The sequence below is a fragment of the Acinonyx jubatus genome, chromosome A1 (assembly GCF_027475565.1).
Source record: "Acinonyx jubatus isolate Ajub_Pintada_27869175 chromosome A1, VMU_Ajub_asm_v1.0, whole genome shotgun sequence".
Classification (NCBI taxonomy): domain Eukaryota; kingdom Metazoa; phylum Chordata; class Mammalia; order Carnivora; family Felidae; genus Acinonyx; species Acinonyx jubatus.
Genome location: NC_069380.1, coordinates 127,692,276 through 127,716,212, shown reverse-complemented (window position 1 = coordinate 127,716,212; position 23,937 = coordinate 127,692,276). Strand labels below are relative to the sequence as shown.

Genomic DNA, 23,937 nt, shown 5'->3' with positions numbered 1-23,937 from the left:
TGGAGATCATGACCTGAACTGAACAGATCATGACCTAAAATGAAATCAAGAGTTGAACGCTTAACCAACTGAGCCATCCATGTGGCCCTAAAAACAACATTTCTAAGAAAAGTTTATGATTTTTTTAATCTGATAATCATCATAACCTAGCTTTTTTTCTGCAGTACAAAAAGTGCCTCACTTCTCTTAGCTTGAATTATTATTATCCTTTATACTTTTCAGAAGTAGCTATAGACTGTGGCTACTTTTGGCTATAGATTGTGTTTAGGGGAAGAGGGATTTCAGAAAAATTTTTTAAAAATCTAAATAGTATGTTTTGTAAACACATCTGGTAACCAGTTATGTTATGAAGAACATGAAGAAATGAACAAAATAATGATAGCCAGGGATATTACCTTCCAATTTCATTTGAGCTCCCCTTTCTTTGGTTACAATTTTAACTCTGAAATTTTCTTTCATCATATAAATGATAATGTTAATTAACATCTGTAATAATTCTGATATAGAGGGTATTAAAAGTTATAACAAACACTCATTCCAACTTTCAGCCTATTACAACAACTTGTGATAAATTTTAGCTGTATCCTTGGTGTGTGTATAATCATAGAAGGATTAAAAACAAAAACATAACTCAAAAAAAAACCCCTAGCAGCTAAAAGTATTTGTCTGAATAAGAAATAAAACTCCACAGTGAAAAAACAAACCTAATCAAAGCAACATAAAAAAATTTATAACCTATGGAAGGAATAAGAAGTGCATTAATTAATCAGAAAAAGCATATGTATTTCTTTTTCTGATCAGGGCCTTCTGAGTATAACTCTCTGAAATTACTGTTACTCAGCAGTACTTATTTAAAAGATTAATAGTAAATTAAGATAAAGAGAAGTTAAATGTGTCCTGTCAGTTGGCAGCTCATCAGATGTTATTTACAGAATTTGAAAAATCAAATCTGATCACTTTAAACAAATACCATGTCCCGACACACAAACTGTTACAGCTAAGAAGTTTTAAAGTACTTACATATTATGCCAGGCTCTGTTTTAAGAGCTTTGTAGCAATTAACTTATTTAATTTTCTCAACAACTCTAATAAATAGATCCTCTACTGAGCTCCATCCACAGATGAGGAATCTACTGCCTAAGGTCTCCTAGCTGGGACCCAATGCTAGGATTCAAACATGGACAGTGTGCCCCCAGACCCCTTACTGTTAGAATTAGAATGCACTTTCACAAAATAAGCTATTGGCTCACTGGCATTTTTGATAATTCAGACACACTAAATAACTACTTGAACAACAACAAAATTATCCCCTTAAAAAAATTAACTAACCTAAGAAATGTTTTTAAAAATCCTACTTCTTACAACACTTAACCAAGACAAAACATGCCTCAAATTTCTCACAGATCAGCTATTACATATTCCAAATGAGCGGTGAGTAAAGCCATCTCCTAATTTCAAAAGCCATCTCTCCCCAAAAGACGACAAAATCCAGTGATGTCATCACCAAGAATCCCATTCCATTGGAAACAAACTCCTTCACATTCACCTTTTTTCTGAGTCCGGAACATTTCCAACTGTTTCTGTTGCTGTCTTCTTAACGTGTTAACAATAGCTATTGCTAGTCTCAGGGCTTCTCTGGGGTACCCATGAGAACGTAATGCGTCCACTCTTGCACAAGCTGTAGGAACATGTTCTAAAACAGAAAGTTAAGGGGACAAAGTTGTCATCGTCAGATATATGTACAAAAATAGCATGTAAATAGTATGATGTTTTTCCCCAAAATATTATTAAAAAGACCTAAGAAGCCATTTCTGAACTTGGATTTGAATGCAAAACTCAGCTCCTCCTGCCAAGCATTCATCCCTCTCCCATTGAATCCCTCAACTCTCCACCTCCCACTCCAATAATGCTATAGAAACGAAACAAAGAAGTAAGTCATGGAAATGTCTTTCCGGTTTGGCCACTTACCATGCCAGAGGGGCCACCCGCGGGAGTCAAAGAGGGAGTTTTCAGTGTCGTCATGGTAACAGTAGTTGGTGTATAGGTCACTGCTGATAATGTGCTGCAAGTGGCTATCCTGCCAGTGGAGATCGCATGCCTCGATGGCTCGGGTGAACACTGTCCGATGTGGCCTGTTCGATGAATCTGTTTTTTCCACAATTCAGAAAGCCGTGTCAGCTATTATTCACATGTGAATAAATCAGTCATACCATTCTGTGGCCAGATGTTCATGAACACACCCACACACACTGTCCTGCACCCCCTAAGCAGAAAGATGAAGGGCGAATACTCTCGTGTCCTAAGTACTAGGAGGCAAGTCAGCCCAAAGAGCCACCATCCACTCACTTGTTTTATCAAACACAAACACTCTGCAGCCATCAAAGCTAAGGTTAAAGGCATCCTGCAAAAAGAAGGGTCAAGTCTAGTTTCCATGCCAAATACACTCAAAGGAGGCACTCGGCACAAAAGTCACATGAAAACTCACTGCTCCCCACTTCTGAGGTGCTGTGGTGGGCTGCCCTGATGGGATCAACAGCTCTCACAAACACTATGCAAGAGATGCGACACCAGCCATGGAACCTTTCAGGAAGATGCAATCAGCCTTTAAAAGATATGCATAAGGGTTGTGCTTTTGGTTGTATTTTTTAACTATATTGTGCGGTTTTGCACAATTAAAACTATTATGCTTCTTGGGATATAATGCTTAAATGCCACTTTATATCCCAAAGGGCATAAATGCATATAGTTAACATTTCACAAAGCCACACAACATAGCTACAAAACAAACCAGCGCACTTACCTTGCCCCTACAGGCTGCCTCCTGACTCCTGTGCAGGTTCCATGACTGGTGTGATGTCCCCAGCATAGTGTATGCCGGGGCATCACAAAAGAGCAGAAGCATACACTCCGAAGAGAGTTCAAGTTTCAGGACCTGACGGAGAAAAGAAATGTTTGGGGAATAAAGAATATTCTCATCCTAAATCCTGGGATTATTCAGTCCCTCTGGATGACATGGTTCCAATTCTGCAACTGCAATCCCACACCTCGGGTCCCCACTCCAGACTTACCTTCAACTGTGGCACAAACCTTAGCAAGCCTCAACTGATAATCAGGAAAACAAACTATTCTTATATAGATTTTACTTAGCTCAAGTATCACCCCTCACTGTACTGAAGCTTAACTAAATGAGAAGCAAACTGGAGCTTTGGCTCCGCAAAGATGTAAAGGGAATCATAAAAACCAAAACACAACCGAATTGAGAAGCACTCTGAAAACTCATCTGGTGCAACTCCCCTATTCTGCTGATGGAACTGAAAACTGAGAGATTAAAGTGACTTGCCAAGGTCACACAGCCAGGCAATGGCCATCAAGATCAAAACATAAATATCCACACTCCAAACTCAACTATTTCAGCTGTTGTGACAGGCTTCCGCGAGGTCTTCACAAGAGAGACCTTCAGTTTTACCAAACCTTCAGCTTGGTTTCACGTCAACTTAGATATCTGTATTTAAATGGGAGACATATCAAAATGTATGATGACTGAACACGTGAGGCATAAATAGTGACATATCTGTCACGGCCCTGCCCAGGGGGCAGATGAACACCTTGCAAAGAGGAAGAGTGGGCCCTACATTTAAGACCCTTTGAACCTACTGGGGCTTTGTGTTGAGCAGAGTAAAGATATCCCTACCCAACAAAAAACTGGTTCCGTGACCTCTCACCCAGTGTCAACTGGGTAACTATTCCAAAGTCCAAATTTTACACATTTTAAGTGGCTCTGTCATTACACTTATTTAGCTCAAATCACAGAAAGAGAATTGAAAACTAAATCAAGCCTTTAAAAAAGCAATTTAGTATAAAGCATATATTAAAAGAATTAAGAGTTCTACTTGTCAATTTGGCTCACTGTGGTATCACTTAAGAAAAGTAAGTTGTAGAGTATGATTCCATTTTTTAAAAAAAGCAGAAATCTCAGGGGGTTTGGGTGGCTCAGTCACTTAAGCATCAGACTTCGGCTCAGGTCATGGCCTCACAATTCTTGAGTTTGAGCCCCGTATCAAACTGTTAGTAGTGCAGAGCCTGCTTTGGAGGATCCTCTGTTCCCCCCATCTCTTTGACCCTCCCCCACTCACTCTCTCAAAGAAGAACATTTACAATAAATAAGGTAAAAAATAAATAAAGCAAAAATCTTAACTTTTCACATGTTTGTGATCGTATGAGCAAAGTGAAAGGTACAGGAATGCACCACACTTCCAACGGTGGTTAGCTATAAAAGACTAATAAAACCAATTCTAACAAAAAAGGCTAAATACTAATGAAATAATAACTAAATGAAAATGTAACATATAACATTGTCTGTAACAACCTGGGAAATAAAATAAAGATTATGTACAAAGACAATGGCTACAAAGATAAAAAGTTAGTTTCATTAATATCAAAATTATGGTCAATTTTTATTGTAGTATCTGTAGTTCTGTTTTTATTAAAAAAATTTTTTTTAACGTTATTTATTATTGAGAGACAGAGCAAGACAGAGCATGAGCATGGGAGGGGCAGAGAGACCAGGAGACACGGAATCTAAAGCAGGCTCCAGGCTCTGAGCTGTCAGCACAGAGCCCGACGTGGGGCTTGAACCCACCAACTGTGAGATCATGACCTGAGCCGAAGTCGGGCGCCCAACTGACTAAGCCACCCAGGTGCCCCATGTAGTTTTTTTTATTTTTGCAACAAGATGGAAAAAAGAAACAGATTACATTCGCCAAATTTTCAAAATGATAAATACACAAATTTGTAAAAAGTTGTTAATAAAGCATATGTAATATCAATACACGTCGATTAAAGAAAACTTGGGAAATTCAGAAAAGTAAAAGAGGAAACCATTAGCTCATTTATCAAAAAATTAAAATAAAAAAATTGGCCACAATTCTGGTATATTAAAAAAAAAAAACTCTTTCAAAGAGTGCGGATTTTAATACTGTTGTTGTTAATTCTAACAAATAATCTTAGCGAAGACAAGGCCTGATTCACCCTTCACATTCACTCCAATCTGCCAGCACATTCAATTCTGCTCATGGTCTGCGTCATGCACACACTCCGCCCAGCTGCAAAGGCATGGTGGCTGGGCTCTGCTGGCTTTCCCCAACCAAGCCTGCTCAGCACTCCCAGCACTACTGCAGGCTGAACCTCAGAGTCCCTCTGTAGAGATGTCTCTTCTGACAGCCTCTTGCAGGATGCGGATATTCTGCTAAAAACAGAAACTATGGTGCCTTTACCTTTAGGCCCAAGAAATATTACCCTTAGAAACTAGATTCTAACTTCATATCCCAGGACCAAACCATAAAGGAAATGAGCGGTTTCATCTGGAGGATGGACCACTTCTTAAAAGCTTTCTAAAGCCTATGGAATATTTATGTTTAATCAAAGGGAAAGTAACCAAATGTAAAGTAAAATGTAAACTGTAAAATATTAGGATGGCAGTCCCAAAAAGCAGGTGGGAAGTGAAACACAGAGAAACAAACAGTTAAGTAAAAGGAGATTAAAGTAATTTACCTATATAGATATAGATATACCGTTTCCTAGAAATGGAAGAAAATAAAACTAAATTGTAAACCTGAAAATTCCATAATTCCAAAATTCCATAATTTCTAAAAGAAACTGGGATGTACTTATTTTCTCTGAAGTTATGAATTAACATAATCATGGGCAATAAAATATGACAGATTTCAAATACTGAATTCCCAAAGCAAATAAATATTTCTAGACAAAGCTGAGGCAGACAAGCATCTCTTCCAAGTCCTAAAACTTCTTTTTTCAAAAGATTTTATTTTAAAGCAATCTCCACAACCAGCATGGGGCTCAAACTTACAACCCTGAGATCAAGAGTCACATGCTCTACCAACTGAGCCAGCCAAGTACACCTTAAAACTTCTTTTTGGTAAGACAAGTCCCTATGGAGTAAAAGACCTTATTTTCTTTCTCTGTAGATACTGAAAACACTATAGTAACATTCACACTTGACACAATGGCCAGCTCTTTCAGTAGTACCAACTCCATATGGGGCCAGCACATACAGAAAGACAATCTGGATTCTGGATCCTTCCATTGTCATTTAACTCCCACTTTACATTGGTCATAGTCTGTCAAATCCCCCAGACATCTCCCCTGCCAAAAGAGGCAGCAGGGACACAAAAATCACACAAAAATAGTTACAGGAATAAGTGAATGAAATTTTTATTTGTTAAGACTTAACTTCTGTAAGGACGTGGTTCTGAAAGAGAGGAAAAAATTGTGTAGTAGATGGAAGAGAAAATGGGGCCAAGCAAAGAGTTGTTTTTTGTTTTTGTTTTTTGAAGATGAGAGGAACTTGAGCTAAATGGGTAGATCCAACAGAAAGGGAAAAGCTGAAAAAAAGAGCATAGAAATGAAAGATACACGTCCTTAAGAGGACATCTGGAAATGTCTGGAAGCATCTCTTAGTTGTTCCAAAGACTGGAAGGCACTATCAGCTTACAGTATATGGGAACAGGTATGTTACACAATGCATTATAATAAAGAATTTTCCTACTCTAAATGCCAACAGCATCCCATGCCCCTCCAACCCAGTCACATAAATGTTTGTTATGTTTAAAATTAACAAATTTTAACTGATTTAATTTCACAGCAACCCAAATATGAAGTGGGTTGCACCAAAAGAGATAAAAATAGTTTCTCAAGCCTCTCAATATTTTGTTTTACAAGGTAATATATTACTTCCTTATTCCATGATTTTTTTACATTATTTCAAACTAAATAATTAAAAGGGAATTTTAACACATTCTAATACATAAAAGTACAATATTCATTTGTATTCTGATAATATGAAAAAGCATACACAAAGATATCAGGTAAAAATTAAAATACATACAATCACAGTCAAAACACTAAGTCCCTGAATTGTGAATTCTTAGTGGGCAAAATAATTTTCCCACGTATACTGTATTACTGTTGTAAACATATATGCACAATTAAGCAAATATAAATGAGCAAAATATTACTGTGGACTCACCTTGGTTAGCATTTGCACCCTGAGGCAAAGCATTGGTTAAGTTGGGTAATTCACTGCCATGATTTCCATCTTCCCATGGACAGACATCAACACTGTTCCACTTTTTCAGCTGTTTTAGCCAACTGGCTTTCTGTTCCAACTTGCAGTGGGGGTTTAAAACTATACACATCCACAGAGCACCTAATTTAAAGGGCGAGAGGGAAGTAAATTTCAAATATCATAAAAATTTCCAATTCTAAAACCTAATGATACATTTTAAACCCTTTCAGAATGGACCTAGGTCTGCCATTTTTATAACTCCATTCTCTCCTTAATCTAAGCTACAAATCTCATATAGAGTTTAATGGAAAGAAGGACAACACAGCCCAAATTTGAACCAAAGATCCAAACATGGTTACATATAAAGATGAAAGATATTTCAAATGCTAACTGTATCACCTTCCTATTTGTGTCACATTTTGGACAAAAAAGACAAAAAAGAAGTAAAGTCCAACTTACCACTTTAGTCTACAAACAGATTTTATATATGGATGCTGTAACAAAGCACTCTAAATGCTTCTTCCATGCAAAAATTAAATTTACTTCTAAATTTACCTTTTTACAATAAAATCATAAAGGTACTATAATGGACACAAATAAATAATTTCCTAGTTTTACAAGCTTTCCAAACTTTATGATGTTTTTAAATTAGAATGCATATCAATTGATATGCGTATGTATACTTCAACAGATGTTTTAAAAATAAAATTCACTTAAACATACTTCCCCCTAAATGATTTCACCAGAAATTAATCTTATTATATATATTTTTTAATGTTTGCTTATTTTTGAGAGCGACACAGAGTGTGAGCAGGGGAGGGGCAGAGAGAGAGACACACAGAATCAGAAGCAGGCTCCAGGCTCCAAGCCATCAGCACAGAGCTAGATGCAGGGCTTGAACCCACGAGCCGTGAGGTCATGACCTGAGTCAAAGTCAGAGGCTTAACCGACTGAGCCACCCAGGCGCTTCAAAAACTAATCTTATTATAAATGAAATCACTAAATTTATGTCTTTATGTGAATGAAATCATTAAACATTAATCAAAATTTCACTTGTTTTTCAAAGGAAAAACCATAATGAATTTATTTTTTCAAATGATTTAAGTTTATTTATTTTTGAGAGAGAGCACACGTGAACAGGAGAGGCACAGAGAGAGAGGGAGAGAGAGAATCCCAAGCAGGCTCTATGCTCTTAGCATAGAGCCTGATGCAGAGCTCAATCTAACAAACTGTGAGCCAAAATCAAGAGTCAGATGCTTAACCTACTGAGCCACCCAGGCACCCTGCCATAATGAGTTTAGAATGCATAACTCATAACTTGAATAGCTAATTAGGTAGCTAATTCAAACAAATACTTCAGAAGTTCTAAAACTACAAGTTTTACTTTACTGATTTCAAAACAAGACAGATTCTAGTACTTCAAACTCATTCACAATACTTTTTCTTTTAAAGGTACATGTGTGGGGCACCTGGGTGGCTCAGTCGGTTGAGCATCCGACTTCAGATCAAGTCATGATCTCGCAGTCTGGTCCATGGGTTTGAGCCCTGCTCAGGCTCTGTGCTGACAGCTCAGAGCCTGGAGCCTACTTCGGATTCTGGGTCTCCCTCTCTCTCTGCCCCTCCCCTGCTGATGTTGTCTCTCTCTCTCTCTAAAAAATAAACATTAAAAAAAAAAGAAAAGTACATGTATCTATGTGTATTTTAATCAACTGTGTTAGCCAAGTAAATAAAGGTAGAAACAACCACTGTGTTTTGTTTATCCAAAAGAGATGTTTTATATTCTTTCACATATAAAATTAACAAGATTCCCAAATGTGCATCAACAGATAAATGGATAAAGATGTGATGTGTGTATACACACACACACACACACACACACACACACACACACACCGAGGAATATTATTCACCCATAAAAAAACAATGAAATCTTGCCATTTGCAGCAACATATATGGAGATGGAGAATATAAATGCTAAGTGAAATAAATCAGTCAGAGAAAGACAAATATTGTATGATTTCACTCATATGTGAAATTTAAGAAACAAAACAAATGAACAAAAGCAAGGGAAGGAGGGAAGGAAGGAAGGGGGGGGGGGAGGGAGGGAGGGAGGGAGGGAGGGAGGGAGAAAGAGAGAAACCAAGAAATAAGACTCTTAACTATAAAGAACAAACTGATGGTTACCAGAGAGAAGGTGGGTGGAGATATGGGTGAAACAGGTGATGGGGAATGGAGAGTACACTTATGATGAGCACTGAGTAATGTACAGAACTGGTGAATCACTACACTGTACACCTGAAACTAACATAACAGTGTATGTTAACTATATTGGAATTAAAATTAAAAACTTAATAAAATTCGCAAGCTTCTTCAATTATAGAATCTGATATTTTAAATATCAAACAATTTTTACCAACAGAAATTTAAAATTGCCACAACTGATTATTTAAGCCACAAGTATTTAAAAATTACATTTCTATATTTTTAAATGCCAATTAAAAACAAAATGTGATCAGTTAAAATGGAATAAACCCACTATTGCTTATCTCTCTCCAAAAGTACAAAAAGCAGCACCTTGAGGGCTCTAAAAAGTAAATAAACAAGTAGATTGGAGAAATAAAACTTTAAGAAATAAGCCATGTGAGGCTGATTTCATGTTACTTTTTTCCCCCTCTTTTGTCTCCTGGGTTGGCAGAAAATTAGTCCCATTTTGGGAACTTTGTAGAGGGCACATACAGCAAAAAAGGAAAAATATCATCTAGTTGGTGAGAGAACTGGGAAAAGGGGACCCTCCTCACAATCAGGAGCTGAAGAGGGAGACCCCTAAAAACTATATACCAACAGGCCCACGTCCTATGTATTGGGCAGACCGCAAGCAACAGAGACAAGGCTTTGAATACTTTACTGATAATGTCATCCAAAGAAGGTAAAACAAAACTTATGGTCTGAATCTACCCTGATTGTTGACTGTATGCTTTAAAAAACAAAAACAAAACAAAAACAAAAACAAATTCTCCAGAGGATTTTAAGAAGACTCAGATTTTCACAACACAATATTCAAAACATCCAGGATCCAAAATTATTTGGCTTACAAAGAAACAGGGAAATGTGATCAATTCTCAAGGGAAAAAACAATCAACAGTGCCAACCAAGATAAACCATATGTGAGAATGATCAGAGACTTTACAGTAACTATATAACTATGCTCCATGAGAAGGTAAACACTATTAAATGAGTAAAAGACAAACTATAAAAAAGAACTAAATGGGAATTTTAGAACTGAAAAAAAATATATCTGAAATAAAAAATTCACTAGATAGGATCAGTGGCAGGATGGATATGGCAGTGGGAAAAGTTAGTGAATGTGAAAATAGAAATGATCTCATCTGAAGAACAGAGAAAATCAGAAGAAAATGAACCAAACCTTAAAGACAAGTGGGAAAACATCAAAATGTGTAATATTTGTATTACTGGAGTCCCAGAAGATGAGACATAGATACAGAAAACTGTGGAAGAAATAATGACTAAAAACTTCCAAATTTGTGAAAATATATGAATTTACAGAACAAAGAAGCTCAACTAACCAGGAAAAGGGTAAGCTCAAAGAAAGCCATGCCCAAACATACGATAATCAAATCAATGAAAACCAAAGGTAAAGAAAAAAAAAACTTGAAAGTAAAGAATAATAAAAAACCATACGGAGAAGAATCACTCAAATAATTAGATATTTCTCATCAAAAATCATAGAAGTTAGAGGACAGTGAAACAATACCTTCAAAGTGTTCAAAGAAACTAAAGTGTCAACCTAGAATTCTATATCCAGCAAAAATACTGCTCAGGAATGATGGTGAAATAAAGATTTTCTCACATCAGAGAAAACTAAAGTATTTGTTGCCAAAAGATCTGTTCTAGAAGAAATGCTAAAGAAAGTTCTTCAGGCTAAAGAAATTAATACCAGAGGGAAACTGAGGCTTTAAGAACAAAGAGCAATTAAGAATAATAAATATCTGACTAAATACAACAAACTGCTCTTGTCCCTTTAAGTTCTTTAAAATAAGTATGACTACTGAAAGAAGAAATCTGAATATTGTCTTGTGTCATTTTAAATGTATGTAGATGTAATACCCATTTAGAAAACTATAAAATAAAGAATGGAGAGTAAAGGAACCTATAAGGTTGTTAGACTCTACATTCTACTTAAAGTGGCAAAATGTTAACTCAAAATAGACTGTTTAAGGCTAGGTATGTTTAACACCAAAACCATAAAAAAAACAAAAAAGACAATACATTAAATGAAATACTTAAAAAGGTTAGAACAATCCAAGGAGGACAGGAAAAAGCAGAAGGAACAAGGAATAAAAACAGAAAGGATAAAGAGACTTAAATTCAACTACATCAATAATTACATTAAATGTAAATGGTCTAATCATACAAATTAAAAGAGATGGTAAATTCAGATTAAAAAGACCCAACTCTACGCTATGTACAAGAAAGATACTTTAAATAGAATGACATAGATTAAATGGAAAAAGATATACTGCGTAAAACTTTCAAATAAAGCTTAAGGGGCCATATTAATATCAGACAAAGTAGACTTCACAACAAGGAATAGTTACATCAAGGATAAAGTGAGATGTAGAATAAAAGGGTCAGTTCTCCAAAAACAATGAGAATCCTAAATGAGTAAGCTAAACCCAACATGAAGACTTCAAAATACATGAAGCAAAAACCAACAGAGCTTAAAGGAGAAATAGACAAAGTCACAACTATATTTAGAGGGTTTAACACTCCTTTTTCAATAACTAATAAGACAAGCAGACAGAAAATAAGGATGAAGAATACCAACTCTATCAACCAATTTAACCTCACTGACATTTATAGCCCACTCTACCTACCATTAATAGGAAAAAGAAAACATTACTTTTTTTAAATGCACAAAGAACATTCACCAAGACAGTCCATATTCTATGCCATAAAACAAACTTTGACAAATTTGAAAGAAGTGCAATCATACAAAGTATACTCTCTGATGTAAAAGAATTAAACTAGAAATCAGTAACAGGAAGATATTTGGAAAATTCCCAAATATCTGGGAACTAAATAACACTTATAAATAACTCATGATAAAGGAGGAAGTCACAAGAAAACTCAAAAAATATTCTGTAATGAATGAAAATACAAATAAAATATATCAAAATTTGTGATGTATACCTGAAAACAGTTTACAGGGAAATTTACAGGGTTAAATACTTATCCTGGAAAAAAGAAAGGATTCAAAGCAATCATCTAAAATTTTGTTTCTGTTTATTTTTAAGAGAGAGAGAGAGAGAGATAGAACACAAGCAGGGAAGGGGCAGAGAGAAAGGGAGACACACAATCAGAAGCAGGTTCCAGGCTCTGAGCTATCAGCACAGAGCCCGATGCTGGGCCTGAACCCATGAACTGGGAGATCAGGACCTGAGCCAAAGTCTGATGCTCAACTGACTGAGCCACCCAGGCACCCAAAGCAATAACCTAAATATCCACCTTAAGAAAATGAGAACGCAAAAGCCAGCAAGCATAAGGAAGGAAATAACATCAGAAACCAATTAAATTGAAACCTGCACCCCCTCAATTCAGTGAAACCAAAAGCTGCTTCTTTAAAAAAAACTAATAAAATCAGGGGCACCTGGTAGCTCAGTAGGTTAAGGATCCAACTTCAACTTGGCTCATGATCTCAGAGTTCCTTGAGTTCAAGCCCCATGTCGGGCCCTGTGCTGACAGCTCAGAGCCTGGAGCCTGCTTCAGCTTCTGTCTCTCTCTCTTTCTCTCTCTGCCCCTCCCCCACTTGTGCCCTCTCTCTCTCTCTCCTTCTCTCTCTCTCTCTCAAAAACAAACAAAATGTAAAAAATAAAAAAAAAATTTTTAAAGGCTTATAATGGAATTCTACGAACAACTTTATGCCTATGAATTCTACTACTTAGATAAAAAAAAAAAAAATTCCCTGAAACTCGCAAACTACCAAAGTTCATCACTCAACAAGTAACAACCTGAATAGTAATAAATTAAAGAAATTAAATCTGCAATTCAGTCTCTAATAATGTAGGTTCAGAGGTTTCCTTGGAAAATTATACCAAATATATTTAAGAAAGAATCCCAATTCTACACAATATCTTCCTGAAAACATAGAAGGGAATGGTCTCCAACTCATTTTAAGAGCCCAGCATTACTCTGATATCAAAACCAGACAAAAATATAAGTAAATACAATTACAGATGAAATTTTTTCCAACAGAAGAAGCAACTGACAAAATTCAACATTCCTTCATAATAAATAAACCTCTCAACAAAATAGGAAAAGAAGATAATCAGATAAAGGCATCTGTGAAAGAAATGCTACACGAACATCATAATGGCAAAAGACTGAATATTTTTCCTGAGATCAAAATAAGGCAAAGATGTATCTCTTCCATCTCCTGTTCAGCATTACACTGGAAATTTCAGCAAACCCAAAAAAGCGAGAATAGGAAGCTAACTGCATAGATACGAAAGGAAAAAAATTAAACAATTTCTATTTGCAGACAAGTGACCTACAAAAATGCTCCTAGAACTAATAAGTAGGTTTACCAAAGGTCATGACACAAAGTCAAAGTAAAAGCAAACAACGCCCCCCCCCAAAATTGGGGTGCCTGGGTGGCTCAGTCAGTTGAGTGTCTGCCTCAAGATTTTGGCTCAGGTCATGAACCCAGTGCATGGAAATGAGTCCCACTATGGGCTCTGTGCTGAGCATGATGACTGCTTGAGACTCTCTCTACTGTTCTACCTCTCCCCCTGTTCATGCTCTCTCTCTCTGTAAATAAAACACACACACACACACACACACACACACACACACACACACACAAAACCAACTGTAAATCTATATGCTAAAACTGAAAAATTACAGTTAAAAACTTAACCAAAAAATTACCATTTGTATTAGTACCCAAAAAACCATGAGATACTTAGTTATAAATCTTATAAAACATGTGCAGAGTCTCTATGCTAAAAGCAAAATGTTGACAAAATAAGTTAATCTTAAAAAGCAGAAAGTTTACTATGTTCATAGATTAGAAACCTTAACAATGTTAAGATGTCAATACTCTCCACACTGATCTATATACTCAACACAACCCCACTCAAAAGCCAAGCAGGTGTTTGTGTACATGATGGACACAAGAACAGATACTGAATCACCAAAGCAATTTTAAAGGACAAAGTGGAAAGACTTATAGTAGCTAATTTTGAGACTTCCTATACTTACAGTAATCAAGACAATGCACAATTGGTAAAACACACAGATCAATGGTACGGATTAAAAAGCTCATAAACAGACCTACACAAATATGGTCAATTTGAGGTTCAAAGTCAATTCAGTAGAGAAAAGATAAACGTTTTCTTTTTTAAAATTTTTTTTTTAACGTTTATTTTTGAGACAGAGAGAGACAGAGCATGAATGGGGGAGGGGCAGAGAGCGAGGGAGACACAGAATTGGAAGCAGGCTCCAGGCTCAGAGCCATCAGCCCAGAGCCCGACGCGGGGCTCCAACTCATGGACCGAGAGATCGTGACCTGAGCTGAAGTCGGACGCTCAACCGACTGAGCCACCCAGGTGCCCAAACATAAACGTTTTCAACACCTGGTGCAACTATTAGATATTCTTGTGAAAAAAGTGAACTTAAATCCATACCAAAAACTTCATTAAAGGATTGGTTCAATTAAATTTTTAAAAACTCAAAATAGATCATAGGCCTAAATATAAAGCCTTACCATAACACTTGGGGGAGGGGGAGAAAACTCTTATGATCTTGGGTGAGACAAAGATAAAGTTGATCCAATATCAAAAGCAAGATCCATAAAGGATGAAATTGAGAAAACAAACATCAAAATTAAAACCTTTTCCTCTACAAAAGATACTCTTCAGAGAATGAAAAGATAAGTCACAGACTGAGAGAAAATATGTGCAGATCATACATTTGACAGAGGATTTGCATCCAGAATATGTAAAAGTCCTCACAAAACTCATCAAGAAAGTGAACGACCCTATAAAAATGGACAAAACATTTGGAAAGACACTTCATCAAGTAAGATCTACAGAACCATATAATGTGTATAATGGGATGTTGCAGATGAAATAAAATATAATAGCAAACTGCAGATGAAAATGTGCTCAACATCATCACTCATTAGGAAAGTACAAATTAAAACCATACCACTATACACCTATTAAAATAAAATCAGAAAAAAGAAATTTAGAACTTGACAATGCCAAGTGCTAGTAAAGTGTGGAGCAACTGGAATGCTCAAAGGGTGCAAAATGATAGAGCCACTCTGGAAACTAGCTCAGCAGTTTCTCATGAAGTGAAACATATTATTTAATTACCTCATAACCCAGTAATCCACCTCTAGGAATTTGCCCAAGGAAACTGAAAATTTATGTTGATAAAAAAATTTATACAGGAATGTTTACAACAGCTTTGTTCATAAATGCAGCAGGTTGGAAGCAACCTAAATGGCTTTCAACAGGTGAATGGGTAAAAAAACTGGTGCATTCATAAACCGATTACTACTCAGCAATAAGAAACAAACCCTTGACATACACATAACATCTCAAATGCATTATGCTACATGAAGGAAGCCAGAATGAAAAAGACATGTGTGTGTACCCTCTTTACTATTTAATTTATATGACATATTAGAAAAGGTAAAACTAAAAGAAGTGAGAATAAATCACCAATGAAAGGGACAGTCAATGATGGAAAGGACACATGGGGACAGTGTGAGGGAATTTTTGGAGATGATATAACCATTTCATATCTTGACTGTGGTCATTGTTACAGAAGATGCCATTTGTCCAAACTCAAAACTGTACATCAAAAAATTCAGATGTATGTATTTTTTTTAATAATTGTAATAGACATTTATTTAAAAGTAATACATTTGCAGTCCAGCATTCTAAATTGTACATTTCAGGTTTAACCAACTTCGTAACAATACTTTGAGGACAGCTGCAACCATAGATTCCAACTACATGATTCTTTCTTTACCCATTTTTCTCTCTCTTCTTTCCTGAATAACCTCTTTCAGATACAGTTTGGAGTAGAACCTATCCTCCTCTTTTGCCTACTGCTCTTTATGCAAAATCTACTGCCTCATGGACAGGCATAGTGCTCCCTTAATGTGAGTCATCCTGTCATTATAAAGGTTCCCAGGAAGCTTTCTTATGCTTGTTTTCCACTATCATTCTCACATACTGTATCATCTTGCAATAACCCCAGCTTACTGAACCCTGCAGCACTGTAATACCATTTTCAAATATCCCTAAACCACCAGCTTGATGCTGCAATGGCAGGCCTACTCTCCATGATGACCCAAGACCATAAGTATAGGTGTCTGCATTTTTATAGTAAGTACTTGCAGTATATATTTTACAGTAAGAATTTTACTACATGTAAACTACAAAGTAAACTGCTGCTACATAATATCTGTACCAAACAATACTGTCTACTGGTACTCCAAGGATTTAAGTATGAGGGCACTCTAAGCAGGAATCCTCTAATGAGCCAATGGACATTGCACAAATCACTACCTTATTAATTCTATGCCTTTCCCAGAAAGGGAAACAGAGGACAATCAGCTTCAAATGAAACATGGCCACCCAGCTTCCAATGAAATATGTCACAAAGCAAGGGACAAATCAAAACGGTATCTAAAGAACCTGTTTAGTTGCAGCCTTTTCCAATGAACTCCACTGGAAAATGAGATACAACTTTACCAGGTTTTAGGCTGTGGACCCTAGCAACACAAAAAAAGTTACATTTAAGTAATTAAATAAAAGCTATATACTGGATCAAAAATTTCCATTAATATTTATTAGGGTACAATGAACTAAAAAAATTTCCAAATCATCAAATGATTTAGAAAAAAATAAAATCAATATTCAACGGGTAATGCTTAAAAATTAAGAATCTTCTAAGGTTTTCTTCCAAGATGTTTTTATCTTATAATTCTCCTAATCTTAAATAGACATTAGACAAAACTAAAATCAAGAAGCTGCCCTGAAAGATGCGCCATGACTAGTATAGTTTCATTATCAGGTTGTTAGTGTATTAACAAGGTTGTGTGTAAAAGGGCAACTAAGTAAATTAATGTTGACAAATAATGTGATGTAAATGTTTTTCTAAAATTAGTGCTTTGTCTTTAATGTGTTCACTATAGTTCAGAATTCTGTATTTCAGTCCATAACTTGTAAACTGTAATTTATTCTGAAAATCAGCATGAAACATGCACCCCCAAGCCAACTAAAAGCTGGGCTAGAGCTAACTTTAAATTAAATGCAGAAATTATATACCCTAAGATATATGTTAACCCAAACCCATTGTTTCCACATAAACATAAACACAGGACACAGGGCTGTTATGTGTGTCCACATAAACAGCCCATGGTTCTGTGCTGAGCATGGAGCCTGCTTAAGATATTCTCTCCTACTCTCTCTAATAAAAGAAAATTTTTAAGTGTTCTTTCTAAGAAATAGGAGAATACCAAAGATAACTTTAATTAAATAATCATTATCATTGATCCTCGCCATTTCTTGGATGTATACTATGTGCTACAGGCACCATATATGGGGCTTTAGAAACATTTTCTCATTAACTTATAACTCTAATATTCGATTCCCACTTTAAAGAAAAATAAAACTCAAATAGATTATGGTCCTTAAAAGCAAAATCCTAAATATTCTTGAAACCTTACACAACGATTTCTATGATTTGAGGAAAAAAATCCAATCTAGATTTTTGTGCTTACATTTCTCTAATTAGAAAATTTCCATTTTGCAGAATGAGAAAAAATTTTTAAAGCCAAGCCTTTATTAATTTGCCTATAACATTCTTTAATTGCTCACCTCCCCAAAAAGAGGTTTGATCCTGAAAGGATGTTCTTAATGTTCGATTCAAGTTCTGAGCTATAATAGATATGGTCTTTTATCTTAACAGTCACCACTACAAAAGCTGTAATTAGACTTAATAACCAAATTAACCAAAATTGAGTAAGTCATTCTCCAAATTTTATTAATTCAGAGTTCTACTTTGGGCATTTATCTCCTTCCCCTCAAACACATGCCTGAAACATCTGTAGTTTTAAAAATAAAGCTCTTTGATAATTAAACACTTCATTCTGTTGTCCCTCAGAAATATTAACCCTTTTAAGGACTCAACCAAAAATACAACACAGAACTGAGTGAGAACTTAGCATTTCCAGCACCTACCAGAGGACCTGACATCTACAAAGGTATTACTGGTTCTTTCACAAAGGATGCTTAATTATTTGCAATGAATTACAATGAAAACAAATTCAATACCTTTAAATTGCTTTTCTAGCTTCAATGCCTCAAAGTGTATAAAGGCAATTATCAAATCACTGGTGTGTACATCATTCAGTTTCTGAATTATCCACAGCACAGTTCGGCTCTAGTCTAGCTTTTTCCCACCAGCATGCTTTTACTCTTCTTTCCACGATACCACCTCATCTATACCCAAAAGATGCACTTCACCAAAAAGATGCACTATAATGTACAAGCCAAAGTAAACCAAAACCAGGAAGGCAACTCCCCTGGGAAGAGGAAAAAAAAGTATTCTAAGCTTGTTGATATCCCCTATCTGACCAAATCGCCAGCAAATGTGGGCAGACTCACAAGGAGGCAGAAGATAAATCATCACAAAGGCCTTTATGGTTACTTCAACAATCCAATAATAGTGCCAGCAGATAAGCACCCATACTCCCAGAAAATGTGGGTAACAAGAATTAATGAATTCAGGAAAGCCTGTCTTTTCCATCAAACATTCAGTTGTACAAATCACTACCATTTTGCCCCACCTCACATATCTGTTGTTTTACATTTCCAACTAGAAGGAATGTTTCATCAACAAGCTCTGATCCGGAAAGGACACGATATGCTACAGGCAAGACCATTTACTGTCTCTGAGGTGGCAGCTCCCTATTTAAACAATAGAGATAATAAATCCCATCTACCTTGGAGGGCTATTGAGACTTAAGATAATATATAAAGTGTTTGAAAAGTGCAGAGTTCACTCAGCTCCAAAAGGTGCAGTCCCTGCAAACCCCTGTGTAGAAGACTTCAATGCTAGAGAAACACGTTGAGGAGACTCAAAAGTTAAGACAGGATTGGAAGGCTCAGACTGCAAGCGATTCTGTGAATATCCATACAAATATTTTTATATTTAATAAAATAAAACAATTAAGAGAACATATTACATCAATAAAATATCACGGACATTAAATGCTTAAGCTAGTAATAATGGGTTCCTGTAAATTAATTTCCACTCGCTGTGTGATTTTAGCAGGAAACATCTTTTAGTCTGTCTTTCTCCCTCAGTTTCCACAATAGGCTTTTAAATGTGTTTTGTTTTCTGGCAAGCATTGTTCTCTCCAGCTTCCCAAGGCCAACTGGGGCCCACAGGGACACTTAGAGGTCAGAGATGCTTTGGGCAATTTTGTCCTTATCTACTGGCATGGAAGAGGCATTTCTCAAACTCGTTCCCATCCCTACAGGGTCATGTAACATTTTCTCTGCCCATGGTAACTTCGTGCCAATGGATGGACAGAGAATGCAGCACTTAAGTGTGGGCTTATTCTTCCTTTAGCATCCCCTTCCTCAGCCTCCCTGCTGAAACTTGTAAATACTGTACACTCTGTCTCCTTTTTTTCATTTTCAATGCCCAGGGTTCCACAGTCTTCTACAGGAACACAAAATTAAAAGTTAGCTGAACTCAAATTCTTATTACCAGGTGAGAAAAATCCAGAAGTCGAGCCAGGTGAAATTTGGCACAATGAAAATATGATGGTGAGGAAGAATTACTGTAAAAAAATTCCTAAAATTGGAGATGCAGAATATGTTAAGATCATGTTACCCTATTTATTAATAATAAACATTCAATGGTGACAAACATCTGACTTAATGCAACCTAAGGGAAAAACTGAAATACAGAACTTCATCTTCACACATTGTTATATCCTGCACTGCTGGAGAAATTTGGCATTTTGAAAATAACCATGAGAAGAAGCACGAAGCACTGCCAGACAGAAGTAAAAACCTACCCTAAACTTACTGGCTTAATACAGAACATACCATTGTATCTCATGATTCTGCAGGTCAGAAGTGCCTTTCTCCTAACCTTCCCCTTGCCTCAACACAGCCCATCCATGTGGACAGCAGGGGCTTTCCCAGTGCATGGCAGCTTCAGGAGAGCCAGACTTCTTACATGAAAACTCAGGGAACCAAGATAGAACCTTCTATGAGACAGGAAATAGACCTGCTAGTCACTTAAAGCTTGGGCCCAGAAACTGACCCAGCATCTATTCTGCCATATTCTGCTGGTCAAACATTTTTTAAAAAATTGACCAGATAAAAGAGGAGAAAACAAAGACCTCATGTCTCAATGAGAGAGTAGCAAAGAATATATGGCCATCTTTAATCTATCACAATTACCAGGAAGATTATAAATCTGCTAGATTACAAGATAGAAAAGTGAGGTATTTACCAATGAGTAGGTGAATATTGTCAAACTAATCAAACCCAAATGAACCACTGAACATATGAGAAGAGGTGCAACTACAGGAAAAAACAAAGTCGGGATGCCTGGGCGGCTCGCTGCTTAAGCGACCGACTTGGGCTCAGGTCACGATCTCACAGTTCACGAGTTTGAGGCCTGCATCAGGCTTTGCGCTGACAGTGCAGAGCCTGCCTGTAATTCTGTGTCTCCCCTCTCTCTCTCTGCACCTCCCCTGCTTGTGCTTTCGCTCTCTCTCAAGATAAATAAACTTAAAAAAAAAAAAAGGTCATTATGAAAGCTTAACAGCACAAAAGGTATCCCAATACACAATGCAATATTAAGTGCTGGTTTGTATGCTAATATTTTTATCCCTTCAAGGAAAATCCTAACAATATCAGGTTACACATGTTAGGTTTCTAATTAGAGTCTACATTTAAAGTTTTAAAATGTCTGCTTTAGGGTACAAACCGCTCTATTTAGTTCAGCTAACACAGTTCTAAAAGTGAATGGCATCTTTACTTATCCACCTGACAATAGCTGCTGCCATTTATTGAATATTCACCTCACACTAACCCTGTGCTAAGTATTTTACATACACAATCGCATTTCACTGTCACAAAAACTCACTTTACAGCTAAAGTAACTTACAAACTCATGCTCCCCAAAATCCAATATTCTCAACACTCAGGTATTGTAGCCTCTGCCTACCTGTGTAGTCAAAAAGTACTTCCGTTGAGCTAGGATTCATGTATGTAGTTATGCATACATAAATCCCAGGATTCACCATTTTTGTCTCTTGACAGAATCATCATTTTATTGCTCATATTTTCGCAGCATAATATAAAAGGGTACATTATTGTCTAAAATTATGAAGAAACCTTAAAGGCACAGCTAAGAAATCCTGTACTTTATTTAACCATGTCTTGTCTCTCCCCTGTAGAGAAAGCATCCCCAACAAAAACCTACACAAGGTCCGTTTAAAAACAGCCTAATGAAAACAAAAGAAAACTGCATTTTTCAAGACTTTGAAAGTCACAGCAAACAAGAAACTCCACTGAAGATTTAAAACAAAAGATAAACCCAACTTACAATTCAAGAATAATTATCCAAGTCAGAAGAAATCTGTTTGCTCTGAAATTATGATGTATCACGAGGTCTCTTGGAATACAGTCACATCAGCATTTCCAGGATAATGCACTTGCGTGTGACTAAGTGTGCTTTTTGCCTGTGGGTGTACTACTGGGTGGAGCATTATGATTTGTGACTGAATAAATCAGTTGGCCATTCTCTAGTGGTACCCCCCAGAGTCAATAACACTTGTTTTTAAAGTCCTTCCACTTCATGTTTTTTTTTTAGTATGCAAATCAATTCAGTAATTAAAAGGTACACCTCTTCCATAAAGGCACTTAGGCGTTTTTGATAAATGTGGCTCTTCTCCCTATTTTCCAGAAGATACAACGTGTATGATGCTAAGGGGGCAACACACAGGTGCAGTGGCAAGTGGGGAGTAAGAGGCAGAGGAGCAGCAGAAAGGTTAGTGATTCCCTTTTCTCTCTGCCTCAAAGGTAGAGAATAAAGAATGTTACATAGTTTAACTTCTACTTTTTAATACCATGTTTACTTCTATGAAATAGTAACAAAGTAAAACAATTACTTGTGGTATTTCCCAGGGTTCCACAGTTATAAAACAATTCATAATATTTATCATATTTATTTTTGTTCTCAGAGGCTATTATGAGAGGCTAGAATTTCATGCATGATCCAATTAACTAATTATACTTATTTAGAGGCCATGAAATGCCTAATTGCAGTCACAAATAGGAGATCACTGGTATAATTAGTTGTGCTACCAAAACTATAGTCACAAAATTTCTTAGGTCAGACCACACAAAAACTGTGACCCTAATTATAGTATTGTTCTCAGTACAATTCAGTCTTAATATATTGGTCACCACTGTTTGAGAAATAAGTTTAACTGGTAAAAACATTCTCCTTACTTTAAACTTGGTATCGTTTCGAATGCACTAAAACATTTCTGGGAAAATTTCAAATACCTCAGGTTCACTGTATAGAGAGAGAGTGTGAGATCGTGTTAGGTCAAGCAGGGCTTTTTTTTTTTTAACTTTTTTTTTAATGTTTGTTTATTTTTGAGAGAGAGAAGGAGAGAGTGCACACGAGCTGGGGAGGAACAGAGAGAGGGAGACATAGAATCCGAAACTCCAGGCTCTGAGCTGTCAGCAGAGCCCGATGCAGGGCTCCAACTCACGTACTCTGAGATCATGACCTGAGTTGAAGTCAGACGCCCAACCAACTGAGCCACCCAGGTGCCCCGAGCAGGGCTAACTCTCAAGCAAAAGGGCGCAAAATCGGCTATTATTTAACCAGGCTCTGAGAAAAGACTGAATGAAACAACCATCTTTTTTTGCTATCAAAAAAGAAAACAAACCAGATACTCCAAAAAGTTAATGGGTATCCTTGATAATGTTTCCTCTGGGGAAATCTGTGGCCCTCCTCTGATACGCAGTGATTTGTCAGTGCTGACAGGTCAACATGCCAGATTCACCAAAAACAGCCTGCCTGACCTTACTGGGAATCTGGTTCTGTAGGAATGGCCAGAGCCAGCTCGTCCACCACTCACCACCCTTCTCATTTTTGAGGGAGAGAGGAAAGACAGGAAAAATCATAAAGAAAAAAGCCACAATGACAGACGTCTTATTTTCATACACAAAAAGGGTAGTCAGTGTTGTTAGGGAGGGGAAGGAATGTGAACTGTGGTAACCTGCACGAGCATTTTCCATGCGCTCTGCACTGGCTGCTTAACCAAGCTGTCTTCACAAACAGTTCCACGATCCATTCAACAGTCCAAGTTTATATAAATCTATTTCTGAAAAAGACTCCCTAGGTTTTCGTGACGTCTCTCTCCTATAAGCTTCCCACTGGGCCCACTTTCTCGACACAGGCAAAAGACCCTTGGAATGAGAAAGAAAGTGTAATGCGTTATTTAATCATCTTACTTTAGGCCTTAAGAATCCTCATTATGGTCATTTTACACATAAGGAAACTAAAGTTCTCTCTAAAATAAGGGACCTGTCCAGGGATATACAGTTGGTAAATATGGGGATCAGAATCCATACTTAGAGACCATCTGACTTCAGTAAATCTTCTCTGTATTCCAGTCGAAGGCTTTGAAAACTACAATAGTCCTGGTGAGCTGTTACCTGTCCCTTTGAAAAAGCATGCTCGGTTAGGTGTATTTCATTTGACTG

The 23,937-nt window shown here is 36.7% G+C and overlaps 1 protein-coding gene across 2 annotated transcripts in view; it reads right to left on the bottom strand.

Moving 5' to 3' along the window:
• ZSWIM6 (zinc finger SWIM-type containing 6) overlaps window positions 1–23,937 on the bottom strand; it is a 195,462-nt gene that overhangs the window by 19,121 nt on the left and 152,404 nt on the right. For both annotated transcript variants that reach the window (XM_053223321.1, XM_027041265.2), the window contains exons 5-7: window positions 7,046–7,225; window positions 1,969–2,145; window positions 1,547–1,693 (exon numbers count right to left, since the gene is read on the bottom strand). In XM_053223321.1, the coding sequence (XP_053079296.1) occupies window positions 1,547–1,693; window positions 1,969–2,145; window positions 7,046–7,225 (504 nt within the window). The remainder of the gene's footprint in view (window positions 1–1,546; window positions 1,694–1,968; window positions 2,146–7,045; window positions 7,226–23,937) is intronic.